Source organism: Protopterus annectens, chromosome 10.part0 (genome assembly GCF_019279795.1).
Source record: "Protopterus annectens isolate FY-2018-M chromosome 10.part0, PAN1.0, whole genome shotgun sequence".
Classification (NCBI taxonomy): domain Eukaryota; kingdom Metazoa; phylum Chordata; order Ceratodontiformes; family Protopteridae; genus Protopterus; species Protopterus annectens.
The window spans coordinates 1433864042-1433889630 of record NC_056744.1 but is presented as its reverse complement, the minus strand read 5'-3'; the positions used below and the strand labels follow the sequence as shown (position 1 = coordinate 1433889630).

Below are 25589 nucleotides of genomic sequence, written 5' to 3'. Positions count from 1 at the left end.
AAACCTCATCAGAAAATCCACAACAGCATCATTTTTGAATACACCTGATGTAGATCTTTTTCATATGTGAGTGTACTTAGATAACTAATAATCAAATTGGTGTTAAATTAGCAAAGGTGAGGTGAAAGCCATGTTCTTGGTATGTTAGCATGTCGTAGCTGTTAATATATTCTAATATGTGGTTATAGATGATTTTTGCTACTATTTTCATAAGTGGGTATACATTTTCTATTGGATGTAAATCAGTGGCTGAAGAAAGGGATGGTACTTTATGGACTGGTCTAATTGCAGCATATTTGAAACTAATTGGGAATATGCTCGTAATGACGGTAGTGATTATATTAATAGGGCTGCATAGTTTTCAGATTTTGGGATAGATCATGGAGATAGAAGGAATATAGTACTATATTTTCTGTAGGTAGGTTTGAACAGTTTTATATTTCAAAAACTTGAAATGGAAGAGGGTTATTACTTATGTAGAGAGGGGTGGGAGTAGACAATGTAAAGGGATGCAGTGTCAGGGGATAACATTACATTTTCAATAGCAAAAAATGTAATTTTGTCAGGTTTGGTATCTGAAGTAAAGATTGGGAAGATTAGGTTATTAGGCGGTGCCTTTATACTTCTCCAGAAAGATTTGAGTTGGCTGTAACTGAAACCAAATCTTTATCACAGATGTGGATTTTGTAGCATTTCTTGCTATTTACAAATGCTTTTTTAAGATTTTAAAATATGTAAGTTCATAAGAACTTGATAGGTTTTGCTTCCAGTCTTTCTGTGCATTTTTCTTACTATTTTAACTTTTCTTTAAGATTATGGATTAATTGTAGGCTTCTGTTATCCCCGACCCCTTATAACGTAATCAGGAAAATGTTTCCCCTATAGCTGAAAATATATTAAAATGGGTTAGAATTGGGCCTGGTTCTTTTTCTTTGTACAGAGAACTCTAATCAATGTTTGAAAGCCCATTTAGTTGGGTTGGTCCCACTGACTCCAGAATGATTTGGAGCACTGTAGCTGTTTTGAATAACTTCTATGAGAATATAGAACAGGGGTCACTGAATTAAGTATTAATGTTACTAACCGTAACTTGCTAGGAATGTGTGTGAGTAGAATATCAAGGAATGTGCTTTTAGATTATGTCTGATTGGGTCTAGCAGGATTAGTTACACTTTGTGAAAGCCTACATAGTGAAATATTTCTATATAACTGAGATTTATCTGGGGCAGACCAGTCCATATTCAGTTCTCTAAGTATGAGTTTGATGTTTGTTTTTTTTTCTTTCTGGAATATATCTAAAATGTGTTCCTTTGTGGGGCATAATTAAAGTTCACGAAATCAGTTTTGCATCACTCTTTACTTTAATGTTAGCTAAGATTGCTCTTCTCAGCATCCCCAAAATGTACATCATTGCTTTCCTCTGCAGTTCATACAGGGCTACACGTATTGGAAACATATTTAAGTAAGATTGTAAATTCATTTTAATTAGTACCATTGTTCCTACAACTACTGGAACTGCCTGCTTATCTTTCTTTCACACTGCTGTCTTTTCTGTTTGCAAATCCTTCTATATTTAGACTTTGTGTCTCTCGGTATGTAAGACACTATAATCACTGGGTGTAGAAATTCAATGTTTAATACTACTTCAGTCTTTTTTCCTTGGACTACTGTATCTGGTTTTCTTGCATCTGTTTTTGAACTGTTGGTATCGAGTGATTCCACGTGATCCTTACTTCATCACTGGCAATACTGCTTAATGGGTTGTGCTTCCACTGCTTCTCGGTTACTTCTATATTGTACTATTCGCACAATCCCCAATGCAACAGTCCTATCACACTATTGTGCTTTTCAGTATACACTCCTTCAGCCATGAGAGTATCACATCCAGCAACGAGATATGCAGCTGTTTCCAGTTCTGTTTTACAGAAACTGCAATTGTAAGCTTCTCCCACTCTTTCTATAGACTTTGTAAACCAACATGCATGAAGTCCACCATCCTGGACAGCCATTACTCTCCTTTCATCTTTTAGTTTCAAACAGACTAGTATCTCTGAGGAATGCCACTTCTTCAGATTTGCAATTGCCTCCTAGTTATGGAGTCAATGATATTAGTAGGGGTCAAGGTTCATACCACCCATATTGTGTCTGTAAGCAGGAAAAGTCCTGCACATGAAAATAACGTTAGCTTTTATTTGAAAGACACTGTGGACTTAAGTAAACATTATCTTTTAGTGGGTTGGAGGTGGCCAGATTAAATTAGGGTATCTGGGATTTGGCTGAGCATAACCTTGTTGTTGTTGTTGTGTCTTTCGGCTTTTCCCAGTTAGGGGTCGCCACAGCGGAACTCTGGTCCGCTAATGATTGGCAGTTGATTTTTATGTGCTGAGTTGCCAGCCCTAACGCACAACATTCAACAAAGGTATGCCCATTCACGCATGTCTCCACGCAGAAGACACTCTATCTGAGAGTCGAACCGGTCAGAGTCTTACTGTGAGGCGACAACGCTACCACAGCACCACCACCATTGTTGCTAAACTGTTTTTGTATTTTTCCATTACGTGTATATCAGTCATCCAAAGGACAAATACAACTGTTGGCCCTGGTAAAGTTAACAAAACAGCCATGGGAGGTTAATCACAAGACTAACAAGCAGTCTGCGATGACAGGGTTTTGGGATTGGCAATCTGAATGCCCTGACATCAGATTTAGAGACTCAATGGTTTCTACAGACAATGGTGGGGGGGGGGGGTAGCATGTGTCACATTTTGTGAAATGTAACAAATTCACAGATGCTCAGAAAAGTGACAACAGGTTAGAGATCTTTGTGCATGATGCCACAGATCAAAGTGTGATGGGAAGCACTGTGTGCTGGAAAAGTTATACCGCTGTTTGCAAAGTGTAAAAGATACTTAAGACAAGAGCAGTTACTAATTAGTGTTCATTTGGCATAACTTGACCAGTTAGTGTTTACATATTTGCCTAAGGTAAGTGAATTGTTGTGACCATATAGATTCATTTTCAGCCATAACCTTATTAATAATGACAACAATGACAACAACAACCACCATCACCACAACAACCACCATCACCGTGAGATCCAGTGGCATAGAGGGATAAAGCCCTGACTATGACTAAGGTGATCTGGGCTCACTTAGTGGCTTGGGTATGGAGAAGATAAGTCATGCCTATCCTGAGAGGCAGATGATGACCCACATCATGACATAATGAGGTGCCATAATTCTCCCAGAAAGGAGGACAGGCAATGAAGCAATGAGTGATTCTGGATATGTACGTGGCTCACCAAGCCACAGAAGTGGTAACCTTTATCATGGATGCATAGGTCTGTGCACTCACGTAGGAAAGGAATACTTAACATGGCATGCCCTGGGTAGGGATTAGGGTCATAACAGAAATACCCTCATTGCCAGGCGATGCCAGCAAGGGCACAAACCCCTTACATCCCTGTCCGTATGATATATGACTTTTTCTTTCTATGCTTGGGATAAACAGTACAGGGAAATGAATGGAATTATGTCTGTTAAGTAGCTTGATGGTTTGCAGGTGCACAGGATAAAGCATAAAGAAAAGCAAAGCTTGCTGTAATGCAATAAAATGATGAAGGAAATCAAACAACCAATATCATGACATCAAAAAAAATGTACCAAGGAACAAACATTGCAATTATGACATAAGATTACTATTGCAAATAACTGAAATGACAAATACCCATATCAGTAATGTTGCAGTCCAATGCAAAGGTTTTAAAATGAGACAGTATATGTCATAGAGGGGAATGAAGAAGTATATGTCATAGAGGGGAATGAAGACAACAACGTTTTTTTCTGATACTGAGGGTTAGGAGTATACTAGGACTTGTACGTATGTCTAGATTTGGAAGTAGGGTCAGGGGAGGATTCCAGATTAAACAGTTCACATTTTAATGCCTTTATGAAAGCAGGAAAGGCAGAAGTGTAGCTAGGGTGGGGGTGAAGGGACAGCTGCTCTGGGTGCAAGAAGTTGTGGGGCACAGTCCTCAGTTCTGGAATTCAGTTTTTGAATGCTGACTCTGCATTTGCCAAAGTGCTTCAGTGCTCCCTACATGGTATAGTGCACTACATAAATAAATACTGATTCTGCATTTGCCAAAGTGCTTCAGTGCTCCCTACACAGTTTAGTGCACTACAGAAATAAATACTGATTCTGCATTTCTGTCAGGGCTGAAGCACACAGTACTTCCAGTGCTGTACTCATTTGTACTCATTTGTGGCAACTTAAGCCACTTGTTACATTTGTAGCACGCAATTTGCTACAGTTTAAAGAAGAGCCCAACCTTTTTTTTTGCTCTCAAGTAAGAGGGAGCTTTTTTTGGGACCTCATCTCAAAACAGACTGGGGCATTGCGCATGATGCCAGAAGAGCTAGCCACAGCTCTGAGGAAAGGTATGGAAGTTTAAGTATGGGGGGAGGGGCAGAACTTTGGGACTGCATAGAAAAATAATGATCCCAGCAACAGAGGTGACTGAATGGTGAAGCGGAGTTGACTAAGAGATGATACAAGTTTGAAGTGGTGTAGGCACTTAACTATGGTACTGAATTTCCTTGTGAAGGGTGGACAGATGTTAAGTTACAGGAGTTGAAAAAGATAGTCACAATGATACAACTGGCATAGATGAGAAGAAGTAACTGATTACCTTAGATCATGTAACTCAATGGTGGTTAGGTTTGTGAGAGAAACATATGAATTAACGTGAGCGGGGGGGGGGGGGGGAGTCAGTGCAAACATCAATTTATTTATTTATTTACTGGGAAAGTCCAACTGGACACAGGTCCATTTTCAGTGGAGGCCTGGGGAGAAAAGCTCCTCATAAGACAATGCTACAAATACATTATATAAAATACATAACTGTACTCTTAAGGCATACAGATATACATATAAGAACATATTTAACATTTCTTCATAGACGTATAAATCAATATCATCAGAATAAAACATTGTTTGGTAAGAATAAGTATTCAGAGGTTAGAATCTTAGAGGTGATCTTCGGCAGAATCCTTGCAACACTGCAATGTAGTGGATTAGCCTGGGGAGTCACATGGGAACAGCCAGTTGTTAAAATAGTGGGTTTTGAGTAGTTTCTTAAATAGTGAAGCAGAGCTGGTAGAAGTTATGTGATTTGGGAGTGAGTTCCAGATTTTTGCCATTGTACAGCCAAAGAGAGTTTTACCCGCTTCATTCTTATGTTTGACATTTATGAGATTTCGGTCTGCTAATCTTAAGGTTCAGGTGGTAGTGTAGGGCTGTATTAGATCCTGTAGTGCTGGAGTTTTGTCAGGGAGGTAGTACAGTTTGTAAGCTGTGAAGAGCTGAGTAGTAAGAAGTAGTTGAGGCAACTCAAGCCAGTTGAGCTGTTTGAGGGAGACGCAGTGTAGCAAACTTGGTAATCTTGTTATAGCAAGATGCCATTTTGTTTTGTTTGCTGTGGTAAGGGTTAGTCAGGATTGGGGAGGCATAAATTAGGGTGAATAATAGGTGAGTTCTTGCAATAGTGGCTTTGGTATAATTGGTCATGAATTGCTTGTTCCTATACAGGAGACCAAGCTTTTTGTTTACTTTTTTGATTGTTTGGGTTATGTGTACGTCAAATTTGAGATTGATGTTGATTACTACTCCTAGCAGTTCAGTGTCTGTTGTTGGGGTGATTGAGGTATTATCCTTGGAGTTTACGGTGAAATCATTATTTAGTGCAGGAGAACTACCAGGACTGAAGAGAATTAGTTTTGTTTTTTTTGGGGTTGAGTATAAGTTTAATGCTAGAAAACCATGCTTCAGCCAGAGTAAAGTTATTCTGTGTTATTGTTTGAAGTTTGCTTAAGGTTGGGGCGGTGCATATGATAGTAGTGTCATCTGCATATTGCACTATAGAGGCAGAGGGAGAGGTTGCAGCTATCTGATTTGTAAATATGGAGAATAGTAAAGGACCAAGTATGGAACCTTGAGGGACACCTATGGATACAGGTAGAAGGGAGGATAGTTGGTCCTGCCAAAGAACTGCTTGTTGTCGGCCAGATAAATAGCTGTTGAACCATGATATGGTGAGGGAGTTTATGTTAAGGATAGATAGAGTTTTGAGAAACATGCTGTGGTTGACCATATCAAAGGCTTTTTATAAGTCTAAGAATACAATGGATACGAAAAGTCCGTTGTTTCTATGGGTGTTGACTATGTTGGTATATGACAGTAGTGCTGTTGTGGTACTATGGGAGGGCTGAAAGCCATGTTGAGATGTTGATATAAGGTTATTTTTAAGAGGTATTGCATTAGTTGTGAATGTACTACTCTTTCTAGTATTTTTGATAAAGGTGATAAAATTGCGATTGGGCTGTAGTTGGTGAGCTCAAGGGAGTTGCCGCCTTTGTGGAGTGGAATAATATGTATTTAAAGGGGTCTACTTCTTTTGACCTAACTTTCATTTGCCTGACACTCATTTGCCTGAGACCAAATGACTGAAATTTCATTTGCCTGACACTTCATTTGCCTGACAAGTATTATTAGCAAGAAAATGGAATATGCCCCCTTCCCCACTGCAGTGCGACCCTGGAGTTAGAATATATAGTTAGGGGGGTGTGGGGGGCACTTTTCTGTTACTAAGCAATATTACATCAAAAGTTAACAATATCATATGAAATGAAGTGGGGGCTTCACCCCCCACCCCCCCTTGCGGGGGGCTGTGCCCCCCCACCCCCCCAACTATATATTCTAACTCCAGGGTCGCACTGTAGTGGGGAAGGGGGCATATTCCATTTTCTTGCTAATAATACTTGTCAGTCAAATGAAGTGTCAGGCAAATGAAGTGTCAGGCAAATTAAATTTCAGTCAAATGGGGTCAGGAAAATGAGTGTCAGGCAAATGAAAGTTAGGTCAAAAGAAGTAGACCCATTTAAAGTGTATAGTTATAGAAGTGCCAAAGGAAATAAGTAAGCAAAACTGCCACCGGTCTTCTCAGGATGTATGCAGTGCAAAAATCACACCTGAACCAAGGATAATGTTATACACTTTAATAAAATCAAGCGAATGTAACATGTGTGGCCATTGTAGTCAGAGTTGGTTCATTAATGTAGATAATGGGCCAAATTCAATAAAGTGTACGCTAAGTGTACACTGTTCTGAATCAACAGACAACACATACATAACTCACACCTTCTTCTTCCTAATTTTAGTTTTTCTACTGATATTCTTGCAGCTTTAAATATTGACAGGGATTCAAAAAGGTTAGCACAAAGTGTACAACACCTAGTGTAATCTTTCTGAGTGACTAGAAATCAGAAAAAAATTGATAAAAATGTTATTGAATAAAGACCACGTATAGTTAGTGTAGGCTTTATTGAATCTAGCCCACTAAAGTAACAGTAGAGAACTATGACAGGATTATTTCAAGTAAATTGTTTTTTAATTGAAGTATAAAATGGATAATATATTTGGCTTTCTGCCTCTCCTGTAAAGCATAGTTTGTGGCTAAAACTAAAAGATGTTTCAGGAATAGAATTTGTAAACATTATTATATTAAGAACAATATAGTTTGTTTTTTTTCTATTACTGTACCTATGTCACTTTAAAAATGTCATTTTTAATAAAAATATTTTAAAAATGATTATAGTAATACCCTGTCTAAATATAGTAAGAACTTCAAGAAACTTTTATATTTTTGAGCAGACAAAGTAATTCTAGAGGAAAGGAGAAGAATTTGTGAGACTAAACTGGAATATTGGAATTAGATTGATAAATTAACTAAATGCTACAAACTTTCCAGCCCTAAATGATAGTATGTCAATAAGTAGAAGATTAAAATTATGTGTTAAAAAGTTGTAAACATGCAAGTATTTCAGATCTTATAAATATTTATTGAGTGTTAATTGGCAATGCATTATTGCTTTTAAAATTTAATTTTAATGTGTGCATATATGCAAGCTTTCTGTGGGGCATTAGCTGAGAATGTGAAAAGTTTCATATCCTTACACTGGAATCTGATTTCCATGAGTCTGTCACTAATTCTGATGTCATCCCTCAGTCTTCTGAAACCTCTCCCTCACCACAGTTCTCACACCATGTTAAGTCTGTCCTCCCCTGAGTAGTACACTCTGGATTCCAAGCAAAGTGGCTTTGCTGCACTGAATTCCATCTTGTCTCCTGGATACAGAGGATTTCCAGTCCCCTACTTACCATCGTGTCATCCACTTCTAAGCTCTGTCCTGTCAGTGAATCTTTACTGAGTGTAGCAATCCTTATGTCATGTTTTGCAGATTGATTTTTTTTTTAGATCCAGCTTTCACTCAGCAGAGCTGTCACAGGTAACCCAAGATAGCCAAATGGACACCGTCTGGCCAGTAGCTTACTGTAGATTAGTGACCCAGACCTGCTGGATTCTATGTCAGGCACACATTGGCCAACAGGAGCACATAGATCCATTCCACTGTTAGCATGGGTCCCCAGAGTAAGTTGGAGTAGGCCTGTTCCTTAACCCACTTAACGGTGGCACATACCCATGCCCATTTTTGGAACATTAGTCAATGCAACCAAATCACCTACAGCCAGTTTGTACACCACCAAGTGACAGTGACATGGAGCTCAGTCTGTAATCCATGTTCTGTTATCTAGATGATACTGCATACCACAGTCTATAGCCAAAGCAGTTGGTATATACAAATTTTCCCCTGATAGATACCATCTAGAGTTTGTGTTGCTGCCTACAACTCCATTCTGGGGTGAATTTATGGTGGAAATTCTCAGCAAGTTTTTGGGAAGTGGAGGGAACTCCACAGATACACAGTGGTTCAGGCACATGGGCAGGAAGCAGAAAACAATCTGGTAAAAAGATTTGAGTAGACAGGAAGCAGGAAAGAGGAAAAGAGAGTGTGCAGCAAAGAGGTGGCTGGATTGTGTGAGAGAAGACCTGCAACAGTCAGGCATGACTGTCAAGGAAGTTAGGATAGTAGCATTGAATCGAGAGAGACTGTGACAGATGACACTATACCCCAACCATATGTAGAAAAATGGGAAAAAAGAGGGCTGCTGATGATATCAGCTTCCAGGTTTTTTCCCTACCATATCTTTCAAATGTACCTCATAAAGAGAAACATCCTTCATTTTAAGTCTAAAAAATTCCATTTTCCGACTGTATCACACTAAAACAGTCTGTTACACATTCATTGTTAAGTATTTTTCAAAAAATATCTCTGGTAAATAATACTAAAAGGTATGAATTCAAAACAGCTATTTTTCAAGAAGTGAGCTTTCTACTTGAAGCTGTTGGCAAGTGCTCCATAGTTTGCCCATTATTTCCACTTTGTTAGAAGTAGTATTTCACATTTTGAGATGGAAGGTTAAAAGTTATATTCCCTGGCCACTGTAGGCCCATCCACCCCCTCTAATGCACACTATCTCAAAGCATAGATAGGATTTTGAAATTCTATGTTAACTTCTAGAATGCAGGGTCTATATCAGAACATCGAAGTATTAAAACTTTGAATGTTCTGATATCGAACACTATTCAGCGAACGTTAAGAATAGCGAAGCTGCAGAACAGCAAATTCTTTCCTCGGGAAAGAATTTGGTTAGCCGTTTCTGAGCCTTCGCTATTCTTAGCGCTGTGGTGGAAAGTTACGGGTTGGGTTCAGGTAAGTGTGCGATTGTTTGTACATTAGGGTTAGGGGCGGGTTAAGTGAGTTAGGGTTAGGGGCGGGTTAGGTGTGTGTGCGATAATGACAGACTTTAGGGATAGGGGCAGCTTAAGTGAGTTAGGGTTAGGGCGCGGGTTAGGTGAGTGTGCGATAGTGACGGACCTTAGGGTTAGGGTTTGGGTTAAGGTAAGTGGGTAGATAGTAGTGTATGTTTAGTTTAGTGTAGCGTTAGATGTAGGAATTTAAGTGTATGTGTGTGGTTGCTGTTTGTTTGATGTGCTTGTGTTGTGTGTATGTGTTTCGGAGCAGTGAATTTTTTTCCATGGGAAAAATTTGCTGTTCTGAATGTTCGATATTTTCATGTTTAGATGTTTTGGGGCCAATGAAATAGCATTCGCAATTTTCATCTTTCGATAATGTGATATAAACGCAGAATGCAGCCCTGCAAAGTGTTTGATATACTCCAGCATGTGGTAACAGAGACCTGCAATGCTGCTTGGTAATATCAAAAATGATATAGCACTGTATATTACTTCAAGAGTCTATATCAGAACTCTATCAGTTCTAAAACTGCATAACAAAAAAAGTCAATTAGCTACCACTTTCTTCAAAAAAATGCTATCTTCAGCTAGAATCACAAACTAGCAATAATACCAAACACAACTACTTCTTTAGCACTGTTGCCAAAAACTAAACAACCAAATTTTAAACGTATTTCTGTTTATGGTCCTGCATACTGTTTATTGCAACAGTCATCCCAGTGGCAGAACAAATCCACACGATGTAGACTCAGATAATCAATTAGGATGGAAAAATATAAAAAAAAAGATATTGCCAAAGACTTAAAATATGGTGTCATATTCATCTCAATGCTAAAGACTGTTAAGACCCTACTGAACAAAGCAGTACACTGTGTTTAGAATCAGGCCACCTGAAGAGGAATGAAAGTCATCATCTTTGGAGGACACTATTCTCAATGGCACTGTTTTGTTCTTTGAGTGGGAAGAATTAACAAAAAATAGTGCAATGCCCCTCTGTATTGTTTAAACAGAGAGTCTGAAGGGACTGGACATATATGCCCATAAAATAGGCTTTTTTCATTGTCAGAGTTTAAAAAATGAATATCATTTATTTATTTTTTATTTTCAGTTTGTGTTTGCCAGGATGGTCCACGTTTTCAATGGAGTCCTGGGGAGAAAAGCTCCAGAGAAGTACAAAATACACATAGTAAGAAGACAAATGTAATATACATAAAAATACAAGAAGTTACAGAGTAACAGGTTGCAATAACAATGCAAATTACATGTCTTATAAAATATGATTGTTCTGTTAGGACTTATGAGACAGTAGGTGGCTCTTTAGCAGATATATTAGCTTGTGGAGAGTAATTGTGGTTGAGAAAGCTATGTAGGATGGAAGCAGGAGCATTCCCACTGTGAGTTTAGATGGGAGTTTAGTAAAGTTTTGAAAGCAGAGAGTTTGCTAGTGGTACAGATGTGTGGTGGAAGTGAGTTCTAATGGCGTGCTACGTAGAAGGATAAAAGATGATTGCCTGCTGGACGGACAGTTTTATGTAGCTCAATAAGATTTTGAAAGTTGGATCTTAAACATCTATTTGGTTGATGCATTTGGAAGGTAGAGGTAAGGAAGGGGCAGAGAGAGGGGCTAAAAATAAGTTTGTGTGCTTGGATCAGTTGAGTATAGGTGAGGTAATTGGGTAGCTCAAGCCAGTTCAGTTGATGTAGGGATTTACAGTGGTAGGTTGAGGATCTGTGGCCTGTAGCACATTTAGAAATTTTGTAGCAGCAGGAGGAGAGTTTTGACTTGAGGGAAGGTTGAAGATTTGTAAGGATAGATTCACCATATAAGAGTGAAGTAGTAGCAAGAGTGATCCTAGTGGCAGGAGAGATGAAGCAATAGTGGTGGTAGAGCATGCCCAGTTTCTTGTGTGTTTTTTTATGTTTACTTGTAGATGGTTATCAAACTTTAGTTGGTCATCAATGAGGACTCCTAAGAGTTTTGCAGTGGGGACTATTTCGAGAGGTGTGTTATTTTGCCTGGTGATAGAGAAAGAATCTTTAACTAGGATGGTGGTTTTAGAAGGGGTGAATATCATTAATTTGGTTTTGGATGCATTGAGAGCCAGGTGGTTGTCAAGCATCCATTGTTCAGTAGAAGAGAAGGCATCCTGAGTTAATTTTGCTAAAGAAGAAGCAGATGTGGCAGAGTAGATAATTGTAGAGTCGTCAGCGTATTGGATGAGTTTAGCATTAGCAAGATAGAAGTCATTTATAAAAATATTGAATAGGAGGGGTCCTAGAATAGAACCTTGGGGCATGCCTGTGGGAGTAATTAGGAAAGGTGAAACGGTTTGATTCCACTTGACCGCTTGTTGTCTGTTAGATAGGTAACTGGTGAACCAGTTGATAGCAGAGTGGGATAAATTTAGTTTGGAGAGTTTAGTAAGGAGAAGGTTATGAGAGATGGTGTCAAAGGCCTTAGAAAGGTCTAAGAGTAGGGTGGACACAATGTGACAGGAGTCACGGGCATTGTTGATGGTATTTAGGAAGGAGTGGAGAGCGGTGGTGGTGCTATGGCTGGGTCGGAAACCATGCTGGGTACAAGTAAGAAGGTTATTTCTTAAGAGATAAGGAAGAAGTTGCAGGTGAATACATTTTTCGAGAAGTTTAGAAATAGGGGATAAGATAGCAATATGTCGGAAGTTAGAGATGTTATTATTGTTGCCCCCTTTATGAAGTTGGATAATAAAAGCTTTTTCCAGAGTTGGGGAACATGACATTCAGAAATTGATCGATTTATTAGTATGCAGATAAGGAGGGCAATGGGTTCTGCTGCTATTTTTAGGAAGTAGGAGGGCATGTCATCAGGGGCATTAGAACAAGGTTTCAGTTTTAGAAGTAGTTTTTTTTATAGTAGAGATAGGAATGGGGGTCATGGAAAATGGAGGAGGTTGGGAGATGGAGTTGACAGAGATAAAAGGGATGTGTGGGGGTTGATGTGGGGAAGCTGCGTTATCATGGCATATTTGCTGTCTATGGCAGGTTTTGCCTTGAAAACAGCAGACCTGAACTTCATTGTTGTAGTCCTACAAAGGTAAAAAAGACATCCTTCTGGATTTATAAGCAGAAAGCAAATATGCCTTTTCTAATGAGGCAACCTATGTCTCACCAGTTGCCTTTAGATTGGAAAGAAAGGTTATAGCAGACTTAGTTCTACTGTTTGTTCTCAAACTTGTATAAAATCCTCAGCAACACAATGCAAAAACAAGGATACTGAGTACCCACATGGTAAATTTAATATGAGGCATTACAGACAATGTAAAAGGGTGTTAAAATGGTTGTTAAAAAAAGAAAATTCTGGAAAATTCTGGAACTATGGGGAACTCTAGAAGCCTATCTGCCTCAAGGAGTCCCACACTGTCTTAATGGAAAAGGTAGATTATGCTCCCCAGTTTGCATGGACTAACCTTGTTGCTTCTCAGACCTTGGTTCCCCAGTTTGGTTCTCAGATAATGTGCTTTCTGTCAGAATATGCATTTCCTACTTGCACCTGGGTGACTACTTGCGAAGTGTTCTGGTTTACTCTTACATCCTAAGGATGTGCCCTGTGTGAACTAACATTCCTTCAGATTGCTCATAGGTATAGGTTCATAAGTTGGTACTGAGCTATCTGCCCGAAGGCATATATTAGCCCAGCCATGCGGTATTCACCGCCCCTTTAGTAGTTCCCTAGACCCTTGTACTAGCAGCTAGTACCCTTGGCCCCTACCTAGTAGTGCTGTTGGTGTGATCCCCGGTGTGAACTTTCTGTTACCCATCCACTCAATCCACTCATCAAGGTTCCTCTTGAAGAGTGATAGTGAGGGGCTCTGTCTTATGTAGATCGGGACCCTGTTCCATAGTAAGGGAAGTCTCTGCGAAGGGAATCTATCCCTCCAACATGTTCTATTCATTGTTGTGTTGAGGTTTATATCCCTAGAGCGTGTAGCTCGAGTAGATTTGGTTTTGCTAAGATGGAGCATGTTCAACAATTCTGGGTTGGACATGACTCTGTACGTTAGACAGAGATCGCCTCTGAGAAAGCGGTATGCAACAGAGAACAGTCTTAGCTTTTTCAATCGTGCTGCATAGGGCAACTGTTTGAGGCCAGTAATTCTCTTGGTTAGGTACCTCTGTGGTCTCTTTAGCTGCTGGAGATGTCTAGCCAGGTACATTCCAATCGGTGCATTGTACTCAATAATGGGCCTGATGATGGAAGAGTAGAGGGGCACCATTACATCCTATAACTTGATGCAAACCCTTTCATGATCAGATGGGTCACATAGAAGGATTTCTAACCACTTTGGCAACATGGTTATGAAAGGAAAGCTGGCTATCTACTTGGGTCCCTAAATCCCTTATTTCTTCTTCAGATTTCAGGGGATTACCTCCTATGTTGTAGTTTGCGGGTACTCTGTTTTTTCCAAAGGGGATTACTATGCATTTTTTTGCATTTAGCTTGAGACCATGGCTATGACACCATGCATCAGTCTCATTTAGGCCCTTCTGGAGGATCTCCATGTTGGCCGGAGACTCTATTATAGCACCCAGTTTGCAGTCGTCCGCAAACTTAGTCAGCCCCAGCCCTTCCGTGCTTGCCTGTACTTCTCAGAAGTATATGCCAAACAGGAGGGGCCCCAGGACAGAGCCCTAAGGCACACCACTCATTACTGGTCTGGATTCAGACATAGATCCCACTACTCTTACTTTATGGGATCTGTCTGAGAGCCATTTTGCGATCCATCTTGTGACGTAAGGGTTTATGCCCAGGCTGGTGAGCTTATCAATAATACCCAAATGGGGAATGGTGTCAAATGCTTTAGCAGGGTCAAGGTAAGCCGTGTGTACCTCCTTTCCCTTATCTATAGCCTGAGTAACTGTCTCAAAGAAATCCACCAGGTTCAGGAGGCATGATCTGCCCTTGACGAAGCCGGACTGTGTGGGGTCCAGCGACTGGAGGTTCCCAATCTCTCCATTTATGAGTTCCATAATGATTTGCTCCATAGCCTTACAGATCAGACTGGTCAGGCTTATTGGTCGGTAGTTCCCAGGGTCAGTTGAGGCCCCATCCTTGTGTAGCGGGACCACCATTGCTGTGCGCCATTCTCTGGGCACATATCCTGTGGAGAGGCTGAGACTGAACAGGGTATTAAGATGCGGGGTTAATTCCTTTTGGAGCTCGCGTATGACACAGCCTGGGACACCATCTGGTCCCATGGAGGCAGTGTTTTTAGCTTTAGATAGAGCCTTGTTAACCTTGTATGGCTGCTATGTGTGAGTGAATAAGTGTGTGAATGGGTGAGTCAGTGAGTGACCACGGTACAGAATGCATACAGCACTGCCCCATCTCAGAAACAAATTATTATCAAATGTGTGCACAGATTGTCTTGTTTCCACTGTCTAGAAATATCTGCAGTGTGTATGATATTATACAACATGTTGCTATGTAGATACAGCAATGAAGAGACATTTGAGAGGAGGAAATCCCACAGACAGCAGTGGGGGGAAGTGCCAGACGAGGAGATGAAGAGAAGTTACCTGCAGGGGTGGAGACAGGTGCAGTATGCTGTGGCACTGGCTAAGAGGCAAAGTCTGCTTCATAAATATGGGCCAAATTAAGCATAACATACACCAGTAAAAATGATGCATTGAATAATGCACCCAAGTTGTGCTATACAATTCATGGACAGCTAATCAGAGAATTAAATAGTAAATGAATGAATGAATGCCATAGATTCATTTCACTCCTGAAGAAGGCTTCTTACCCAGTGCCATACACAGACATACTTTTGGGCATATTTGGAATGGTGAGATATTCTTAAATCTTAACACTATTCATGTGATAAACAACAAATGCAATGTGGTATTAATTGTCAGTTCTGCCATTTATTTGTAATGTTCTAGGAGTGCGGTTTGCGTCTGTACTGTCAGGAAATTTATATTTTTTCACTTACCTTGCTTATATTTTCATATGTAATGTCAGCTGGAAACCACATAGGTTTTGCTTTTGCAAACTGCTACGCAAGCTACAATGCCAGACGGCCAGCTCTATAAAAGTGAATTATGAGATATCCATTGATGAGGTAACTTACCTAAGTCACATAGTAAGCTATAGAAAATCTGCAGGTGAGGTAACTTACTCAAGACATGAAGTAAGATACAGTAAATGTACTAATCAAGAAAGATTTAGGCAATCAACGCATGGCTGTAAGATGGAGTCAGAAGCAAGTTCAAAGGTTACTTAGTACCATAGAATCCTCATGGAGGTATGTGTCAGACTTCAGTATTTTTACAGATGCTTTATGTAACCTGCTTACTGTAAACCAAGATATGCACTGTGACCTCCTCTTTACGTGGCCAAAGAAGGTGTGTGAGGTCCTACATTATTATCCTTTGTTGACTATAGTCAACCCTTCAGCAAACACATGCATCAGATGTAGACAACAATGACCTGGTTAACCAGGCTTGCCTTAAAGAAGTAGCTCACTTGATATGGTACTATGGTACTCAGGGATACCATTTTAAACAAGGATCAGACTTATTTTACCACACAGAAGAAATGCTTTACAATGACAGAAGCACATAAGAAAACATAATAATTATTATACAGACAGCAGTATGAGACGTACGCTGATCACAAACCACTAATCTGTTTGACCCAAATAAGTAAAATAAATGGTGGAACAGTAATACAAGACTTGTGCTTACTAAATATATGTAGTGGCAGATAAACCTGGCAGCAGTGAACAAAATAATCATGCTTTACTATAGATTTCATAAAATAGATGCAGACCATCACTTAAGCTAATGGCACTGGTTGTTATTCACTCCAAGATAAAATCAATGAGTCACTTAAATTTCAGTGCTTCAACCTTACTCCAGTATCACCAGTCCCATTACTTCAGTATCTGCTAGGATATAGCTCCATTTCTTACAAACACACACACACACACACACACACACACACACACACACACACACACACACACATGATAAATGAGATTGTCTAACCCCTTTTAGTTGTAGGACAAAACAACTGGATTCAGTGCCCGTGAAACTCTAGATACCAAACAAACACTGTGTGTTCCTTTTCTTTCTCAGTGGTGGCATTAGAACATATGCATAGTTTTCTTTTGTTTGAAACCATGTGTAAGTCATAAGTGATATTTTGCTCTTCATTGTAAGATGCCACTGAAGGTTGCAGTAGCACCAGACACAGATCCTAGTGCTCGCCAGACAATATCAAACTAATATACACTGTGATGTATGCTACTTCTTCCCAAACATACACGCTCACCAATACACAAATCTGACTTCCGATTCCCAAAGTCTGATCTCATATTTAGTAAAACAGAACTCTAGTAATCTGCTGGTAAGCTAGCCTGTTGACCTATTCTTTATCTGAAACTGATTAGACTGTCAAACCAACATTAAAATAATTGCACACAAGACATTTTTTAAAGTGTATTGCTCACTTTCTGAAGCATCTTTGTTTTACATTTTATTTCATTTCCAGTTACTCTCATTACCTTAACCTGCAAATGATTTTGCAAAAAAAAAAAAAAAAGGATCATATTGATTTCTTAGTTTTATTGTTTCCCCACTTTTTCTTTATAACCATGCCCAAAAAATGATGCATTAGTAGATAATGGGCAATGATTTCCATACGATGTAATACATTACATACAGGTAAGCAAACACAGCTTCCCAACTTAGAAGTAAAGCTACTTACTTAAATTGTGGTTTCACTACCACATCTTCATAAGCTTTATTGGAATGTGTTGTTGTTGTCTTTCGGCTTTTCTCGGTTAGGGTTCGCCACAGTGGAACTCCAGTCCGCTAATGATTGGCAGTAGATTTTCATGAATGCCGAGGTGCCAGTTCGACGTTCAACCTTCAGCGAAGGCATGCACATTTATACATGTCTTTCGAACGTGCACCCAACCGTGGGGAGGACATGCAGACTCCACACAGAAGGCACTCCCTGCACTCCAGCCGAGAATCGAATGGGAGAACCTCTTGCTGTGAGGCAAAAACGCTACCGCTGCACCACTGTGGCTTCTTTAATGGAATGTGCTCTACCTGCAAAATCTAGCTGACAGCTTGTCTTTCTAGGAAGTAAGAAACTCCCACTGAAGCACTGAAATACAATACCATATACATTAATTTAGGCAGTGAGGCATCGTGGGCTCAGTTTGTCATGATGATATGGCAAGAGTTTTTAACACTTAGAAAATAAACAGGGAGCCATCCTTATCAAAAGAATAAGATTCAGAACCAACACACTTTTGCAGCAAAATCTGTATACTTGGGTATTCTGCATGGTAAGGAGATCACATCTAACTTCATGTTTTTGTTACATGCATTTCTTTCAGAATGTGACTGATACACTTTTAAGGACTGACCCGATTTGAACCTAACAAGTTAGGTGTTCAGATCCTGAAGCACTAGGTTACAACATTTACTTAAAGGCAGGTACTGTATGTGGGAACTGTTGGTATTTAAAGGTGGGTAAACATATCTGGCTTCTGAAAGGCACAAAGCCAAGGTAACAGGGCTTGCATGATTCTTTTGTTTCAAATAAACCCGCTACCTTTTGAGTCCTGATGGCCATTTTGTTGTTTCTTCTATTTTATATCCATTTATGGTGTTTTCTGTAGTGCTTATCATGGCTGAAAGTTTGTGAGAAGGAGCACTGGAACAACTAAACACTGAGAGAGTGGGTGCTTTGGAAGATTACATTCACTCTGGAGAACTCATATTATTTGAACATTATCTGGTAATGACCTTCCAGCGAGTGACAGCACAGCTTTCTACAACTAAACTGACTTGCACCATTCAGGTTTTATACATAGATAACAGACTGACATATGACCCAGAATCTTCTGACTCCAATATTATTTTCCTGAAGATTAAAGCCAATTATTTATATATGTCATCCCTGTTGCAATTTTGAACACATTCTTGAACCTTTAAATGATTCTGAATTTGATTTGATAACAACTGCCAACGTATCTCCACTGTATTTGTTACTAACAATTTGCACATCAACAGGGATTTCTCATGTCAAAATTTTAGTAACAGTATTTACTTACGTTTTTGTAAAAATATATTATATTGTTGTTACAAGAGTTGTTTTACATTTCTGTCTACATCTAAGCATTTTAATTTGTTTAAACTTGAATGTTTGCCTTAAAAAATTTGTGTAGTATGAAAAGAAAAGTGATATAGGCAGTAATATACTCGTGATGAAAATGCTAGATTATAAGGATTGGTTTGGCATAATGGTTAGGTGCTAACCTCAGAGATACAAGGTACAGAGTTTGATTCTGACCTCAGGTTATCAATTTGACTTAAATGAAATTCAGGACAATCAGGTCCTTCATTATTGGAGAGTAATTTTCATTCAAGATTTGTTCCAGAGACAACTGTCAAAGAAAGGGACACTTTTCCATGTTTAAGATGTTCTGTTTATCAGGAGGATGTTGTTATGATTAAAAATATCAGGCTGACTTTTAAACAGTATTATTCCAAGAGATGGATGGATTGCATGAGAGAAGACCTGTGACAATCAAGCATGACTGTCAAATAAGGTGGCAGAGTGACACTGAAATCAAGAGAGGTAGAGACACTTGATGTATCACTCCAATCCAGTGTAGAAAAACGGTGAAAAAGATGATGATGATGATTTCTGTAATGTACAAAATGTATTTTATGGAATATTTGGTTCATGTACTACACCTAGGTGGTATATAAGCCAAACTTGCAGGATGGCTAAAATAAGATTCCAGAAGCACCTTCATGACATTCATAGCAATATCACAAGGCTGCCTGTACAACGTGCAGCTGGGTGGCATAATGCTAATATTAATGCATTTATTTTGTTGTGTATCGGGAACTCCTTCATTGCAAGTGGAGACATAAACTTTGGACTAAATAGTTTGAAAGCTAGATTTATTTTTAAGTTGAACAGTTTACATCCTTTGGCCTTAACAAAGAGACAGGTTAACATTTTCTCATTGGTTTGCTTAATGTACTTTATTTTGCCTTATTATTTCTATTTAGTTGTTTTTACATTGTTAATGATTTATACAAAGTTTTGAAAATGTTCATGACTTTTTTGTTATATGCCACCAGTTCTTGACTTTGAATTACAGTTGTATCTTTTCATTATATCTAGTTTGGTTCAACATTTTTACTGTGGCTTTATAGGTTCATAGGTTCATAGGTTAGTACTAAGCTAACTCCCCTTGCGAGCCATTTTAAGCCTAGCCAATTATCCCATGTGAGACTTGAACCCTGCACCTTGTGTTTGTATAATTATTTAATACCAAAAAGTGTCAGCTGAAAAATTAAGCCAATAGAAAACTCATCTCAAGTATGTTCTCAGTTTATTACTGAACAGTTAAAACTGCTTCGTTACTTCCCTGGTATCCATAAACACAATGTGCTGATGTGTATCACAATTATGTCCACTATGTTTAGTATGCTCCCAGGAACTCACGGCATAAAACTGCCTTCCTGTTTTAATGAATGTTGCACAGATGCACCAATTACTCATATGCATGCTAGGTGATCAGTACTGTGTAGCGTGACAGCGCCACATAGTGCAGCAATGTAAGGCACTTAGGTACGCTGTCTGTCTTACCATGTAGCTAAGTGGAGCTCCTTTAGTAACCATACTATTCCATAGGTATCTGCTTTACACCACTGAACTGTGGTCCACCATCATGTCTGCCTGTGATTCATAAAGGAATCACAGTCACTAAGAAAGAACTTTGATTCATAAATAAATAACAGCCATTAAGCAGGGATCATTGCTATATTATGTGGGATTCTGCTGCTGTGTGAGTTCTCTTCAGTTGGATCTCACCAGCATCACTGGCTGGACGAGGAAAGTAGTGTGTGTGATCCCAGGTTTGCCTACACTGTAGGGAAATACTTTGCTTGTAGAGATTATTTATTTATTTACTTACTCACTGTGCCAGTATGTTGCTCAGCACAGAACATAAAGCAGCAAACTAGCAGGGGATCAGAGCACCATTACTCATTACTAGGTACACAGTAGATCTCCTAGAGGTCCCTTCTGGGAACAATGGGCATTCCAATAATTCTGGGTCTAGGAATTGTACAAGATCCTTGTGAAGATTGGGTGAAGATAGGTGAAGGCTGCCAGCCTAGCCAGATGGAATTTTAGAAATAATGATGTCATCTGTAAATATTAAGGTAAAACCACAGGCTTGTTGTCTTAAATGGTAAAAATAGTGTTACATGTGGAACTGAAAAAAATGTAACAACAGTGCACTCTGCTGACCAAGTAAAGCATGTTGTGACCCTTTGATGTAAACACGGCTCTGGCCAGTCTAGATGAAGGAATTCTTGCTATTGTTTTAAGGCCAGAGTTAATGGCCAGAATTTGCATGCATAAATGTCCTTAGTGGCTTTGCGTCCTGACCTGGTATGAGCTTACTAAAGAATGCAGCCTGTTAGCCTGGGAAACCCAGGGAAGTGTGAAGAATGATGTAATGTGAACCAGGAATGTGATTTTAAAAACAGAGAGAATCTGAGAGCAGTAAGCATTTTTGTCTTGACCATCCAACTCATCAGCACTGTCTTGCTCTATATGTAAGTTTATCTTAGACTTGTGTTTTCTCTTAGAAATAGCTAGAAACTAGAAAGATTAGACTAAGTGTTTTTCTGTGATGTCAGAACTGTACTACTGAATTATTTTAAGTATTTCTCTGTGATCTCTGAATTCTTGACAAGCACTGTGTAGTAAAAAGCATTGTCTTGTATTTTGACTGTTATTAAATATTTTTAAACACTTTCAACTGTGGGCTGTTTTGTAGAGATAATTTAAGCTCTTTCGAGTACTTGCATGCCTTTGGTAAAATTGTACAAAGCCACTTCAATAGCTTTAGCCCTGGGCTATACTACCGACTGGATAATAATATTGCACAGTAATAATTGGACACCCTTTTAAGGGCCTTTGAGTAGCTGCTAAATATTAGTGGGTGGTGGCAGCTGGTTCTACCATATAGTCTGGGAAAAAGGGGCACAGCTGGAGAACCTGTGCCAGCCTTCCCCAGGAGTGTCTGTGTGGTTGTATAAACTCTTCTCAAAGTGTGTGTGTGTGTGTGTGTGTGTGTGTGTGTGTGTGTGTGTGTGTGTGTGTGTGTGTGTGTGTGTGTGTGTGTGTGTGTGTATCAGTTACTTGGGCAGGAACATGAAGCACTGGTTGGACAGAGAGGGTGCTGGAGGTATTAGCTTGCCCAATATGCTGAGATCTGGACCCTATAGCTGTGCCAATGGGGAGTCTTATTGGAGACCTGGAGAGCAAGGGAGAGACCAACCCCAGACTGATTGTGATCTCTGTGTGCTCTTAAGGGAAATTGCACTTTACTGTGTGTATTTGTTATCCTTTCCTCCTATATGAGACTCCCCTCACTGGTGTTAGTGGTGGGGAGTGAGGCTCTTTGATTGCTGGACCAGGGCATGGGCGTCACATATTAATTGTTTGGCAGTGGTGGGATATCCACACCACATATTAATTGGTTGGCAAATACTAATTGACTTGTAGTGGTGTGGGTAGAGTGAATTTCTGTAGCTGGTGTACAGTGAACTCTGAAGGTGTTTTCTGCTCTAAATCAGCCATGCATTGAATACTCAGAATTCATATCCCAGTTGTTTTATTTATTTTGTTAGCTTAGTTAGTCAGGGTGAGCAGGCAGCATGTCAGCAGAGGAGTATGGAAAACTGACAAGGAGCTAGCTGGCGGAGAAGTTCCAGGCTAGGAGACTGGTTCATGGAAACCTGACTAAGGCAGACCTGATTGCAGCCTTGGTTACAGCTGCATCAGAAAACAGCAACCAGGAGGACAATCAGACTGGCAGTGGAGATATAATACCCTCGGAGAATGGACAGGTCAACCTTACTGCAGAGGACTTAAAAATCCATCTGGAGCTAAAGAGACTTGAGTTGGAGGCCAGGCGTTTGAAGACAGAAGCATCTGAGAGACTGAGGAGTCTACAGGCTGAGGAGAATGAGAAACTGCTATGCCTGGAAGCTGAGGAAAAGGAGTGGCAGAGGAAGCATGAGAGGGAAATGCTGACTCTTTGCCAGAGTCATGGAGGTAATGAGGAAGGGAGTAACTGGACCCCAGAAGCACAAAAGGTCTGTAAATTACTTCCATAGTTCAAAGAGGGGGATAACTTTAATAGTTTCATTCATATGTTTGAGAGGGTATGCAAACAGTATGGTGTTGACCAAATGCTCTGGGTACAGTTCCTGACCCCTTTACTCCATGCTAAAGCTATAACTGTTTTGTCACAAATGTCTGACATTGCATGTTTTGATTATACTGCTGTTAAAAATCACTTGTTAGAATTGTTTAAGCTAACACCTGAAATTTAAAGGAAAAAGTTTTGTGAGCATAGATGCAAGGCAGATGAAAGTGTGTGTGAATCTGCTGCTGAACTGAGCACTTATTTCCATAGGTGGGTGAGTGGATGTCAAGCCACCACTTTGAAGGGCTGCCAGACCTTTTGGTGAGGGAACATGCCCTTAGCACTTTGCCTGATGACATGAGGATCTGGTTAGCTGATAGACAATGTGCCACTTCAGATGAGTTGGGGAAGAAGGGAGACCTATACCTGGCAAGCAGGGCAGCCCTGCACAGGAAAGGAACCCCCAGGACTGCTCATGGGTCTAAAGGAACCCATGGTGGGCAGTACAGACTGCCCCAACAGAATCTGCCAGTAGCAGGGGAAGCTACTAGTCCAGGTACACATCCAGGAGCTAGGGTTAAATGTTTTGAATGCAACCAGTGGGGCCATGTGGCATACACGTGTCCACGAATGCAAGGTGTAGAACAAAAGGTGAGGGAGCCAGTAAGTGTGAAAGACAAAATGCCAATAGTAGGTTGCCTTAAGACAACAAGGGTACCAAACTACCATCCTGCAGATGTCCAGATAGGGAAGGATTTGGATGCGGCAGTACCATGTGTTTGTGCAGTTACACACAGTCAAGCTAGGGGACACCCAGACAGACTGCATACGTGCAGCCAGGACTAGTGAGGTGGTTACGTCAGCCTTCCCCAGGAGTGTCTGTATAGTTGTATAAACTCTTTTCAAAGTGTGTGTGTGTGTGTGTGTGTGTGTGTGTGTGTGTGTGTGTGTGTGTGTGTGTGTGTGTGTGTGTGTGTGTGTGTGTGTGTGTGCGTGTGTGCACTACTTGGGCAGGGACATGAAGCACTGGTTGGACAGAGAGGGTGCTGGTGGTTTTAGCTTGCCCACTAGGCTGAGATCTGGACCCTATAGCTGTGCCAGTGGGGAGTCTTATTGGGGACCTGGAGAGCAAGGGAGCAACCAGCCCCAGACTGACTGTGATCTCTGTGTGCTCTTAAGGGAAATTGCACTTTACTGTGTGTATCTGTTATCCTTTCCTCCTATATGAGATGCACTCTCTGATGTTAGTGGTGAGGATTGAGGCTCCTTGATTGCTGGGCCAGGGCACGGGCGTCACAATCCTCAGTACAGGGCTAGGGATCTGCATATGTGCTCTGCAGATGGCATACTGTTCTTACACCATGGTGCAAGCCCATGACAGTGATAATGCCCTGTTGTGTACTGATGTTTCTGAATGATATGGTCTTGCAGCTCAGATTTAGCACATCAGCCCTGCTCCACTGCTCACCATCATTTATGAATCCTGCAGCTAACTGCTGCAGCTTTGCCACCGGTTAGAATGGGCTAATTAAACTCATCATATAAAGATGGTTTATGTTTGGCACCAAAGGTTGTATCTTTCTCTTTTTTCAAGTAAATTACCCAATTTGGAATTTTTATAGCTATTTCTTCTAGTTCATAGTCATGTGTGGTGATTTCATTACATCTAAATACCTTGTGTTTGTAGCTCTTTAACTCAGCTTTCTCTCACAGATCACCCGGAGCACCTATGCATTTAAACCGAACTATGAAAATGTGCAAAAGTGTTTACATGCCGTTAAGGAACACTGTCTGGAGAATGACGTGATGGACCTTGCAATGCCAAAGTAAGTCAAAGATTTGCATCTGTTTCTTCTGTTTGTGTGTTATTCATGGTAGTATTCCTGTAGGGTAAACAGAAAGCCACCTCTCCTTAAGTTTATGTTCCAAAGCATATATAAATTCAGGAGACAGAATTTAGAATAATAAGATACAGTTTACAATTAGAAAAGAATGCTGCACTTACCAGGTCTGGTTCCTCTATCATTCGATAACTAATCCATCTATGCTAACCATTTCACCTCCTCTTAACCTATTTTAATCATTTCATAGAAAAAATATATATCAAAGTAAAAAAAAAAAAAAAAAAAAAATGTCCACATCTCTGAATTGCATCATAGTACAATAGTGAAATATTTTTACTACACTCGCTTCATGTGAAATAGTTACCCTAAACTATTTAAGAGAATGACCTTTAGCTGAACTTTGAAGTAAGACTGCAAGCCATTAATCAGCATGCAATCTTCCTTTTGACTCTCCTGCATTGTAATTTTCCATGGTTAGTCATACCGTAGTATTTTGCTAAGAGGCAAAAGCACCAAAATTAGTTGTTTAGATATAAATGATGTTGGTGCTTATCACCAAGAACTCATTGTGTGTCTTTCATAGTTTCTTCAGCGCAAGGACACCGGAACCATTGTGCGAGGGGGAGGAACAAGTGCAACCACCCTTCCACCTTTTACAGAGACTTGTCAATTGTGCACTCGGCTGACTCCTCGACTAAAACAATGTATTCAACTACTACAGCAGAAGTAATGAAAAAATCATTAATTTCGATAAAAACAAGTTTTTTTCTGTATTTTTCTCTACAG

The 25589-nt window shown here is 39.9% G+C and overlaps 1 protein-coding gene across 5 annotated transcripts in view; it reads left to right on the top strand.

The window, feature by feature from the left end:
* Positions 1–25589, top strand: part of LOC122813632 (ADP-ribose glycohydrolase OARD1-like) — a 186368-nt gene that overhangs the window by 66790 nt on the left and 93989 nt on the right. For 4 of the 5 annotated variants that reach the window (XM_044086056.1, XM_044086057.1, XM_044086054.1 and 1 more), the window contains one exon: positions 24673–24785. In XM_044086056.1, the coding sequence (XP_043941991.1) occupies positions 24673–24785 (113 nt within the window). Of the gene's footprint in view, positions 1–24672; positions 24786–25386; positions 25577–25589 lie in introns of those variants that run through there. The other variant, XM_044086055.1, reaches the window with a different exon arrangement.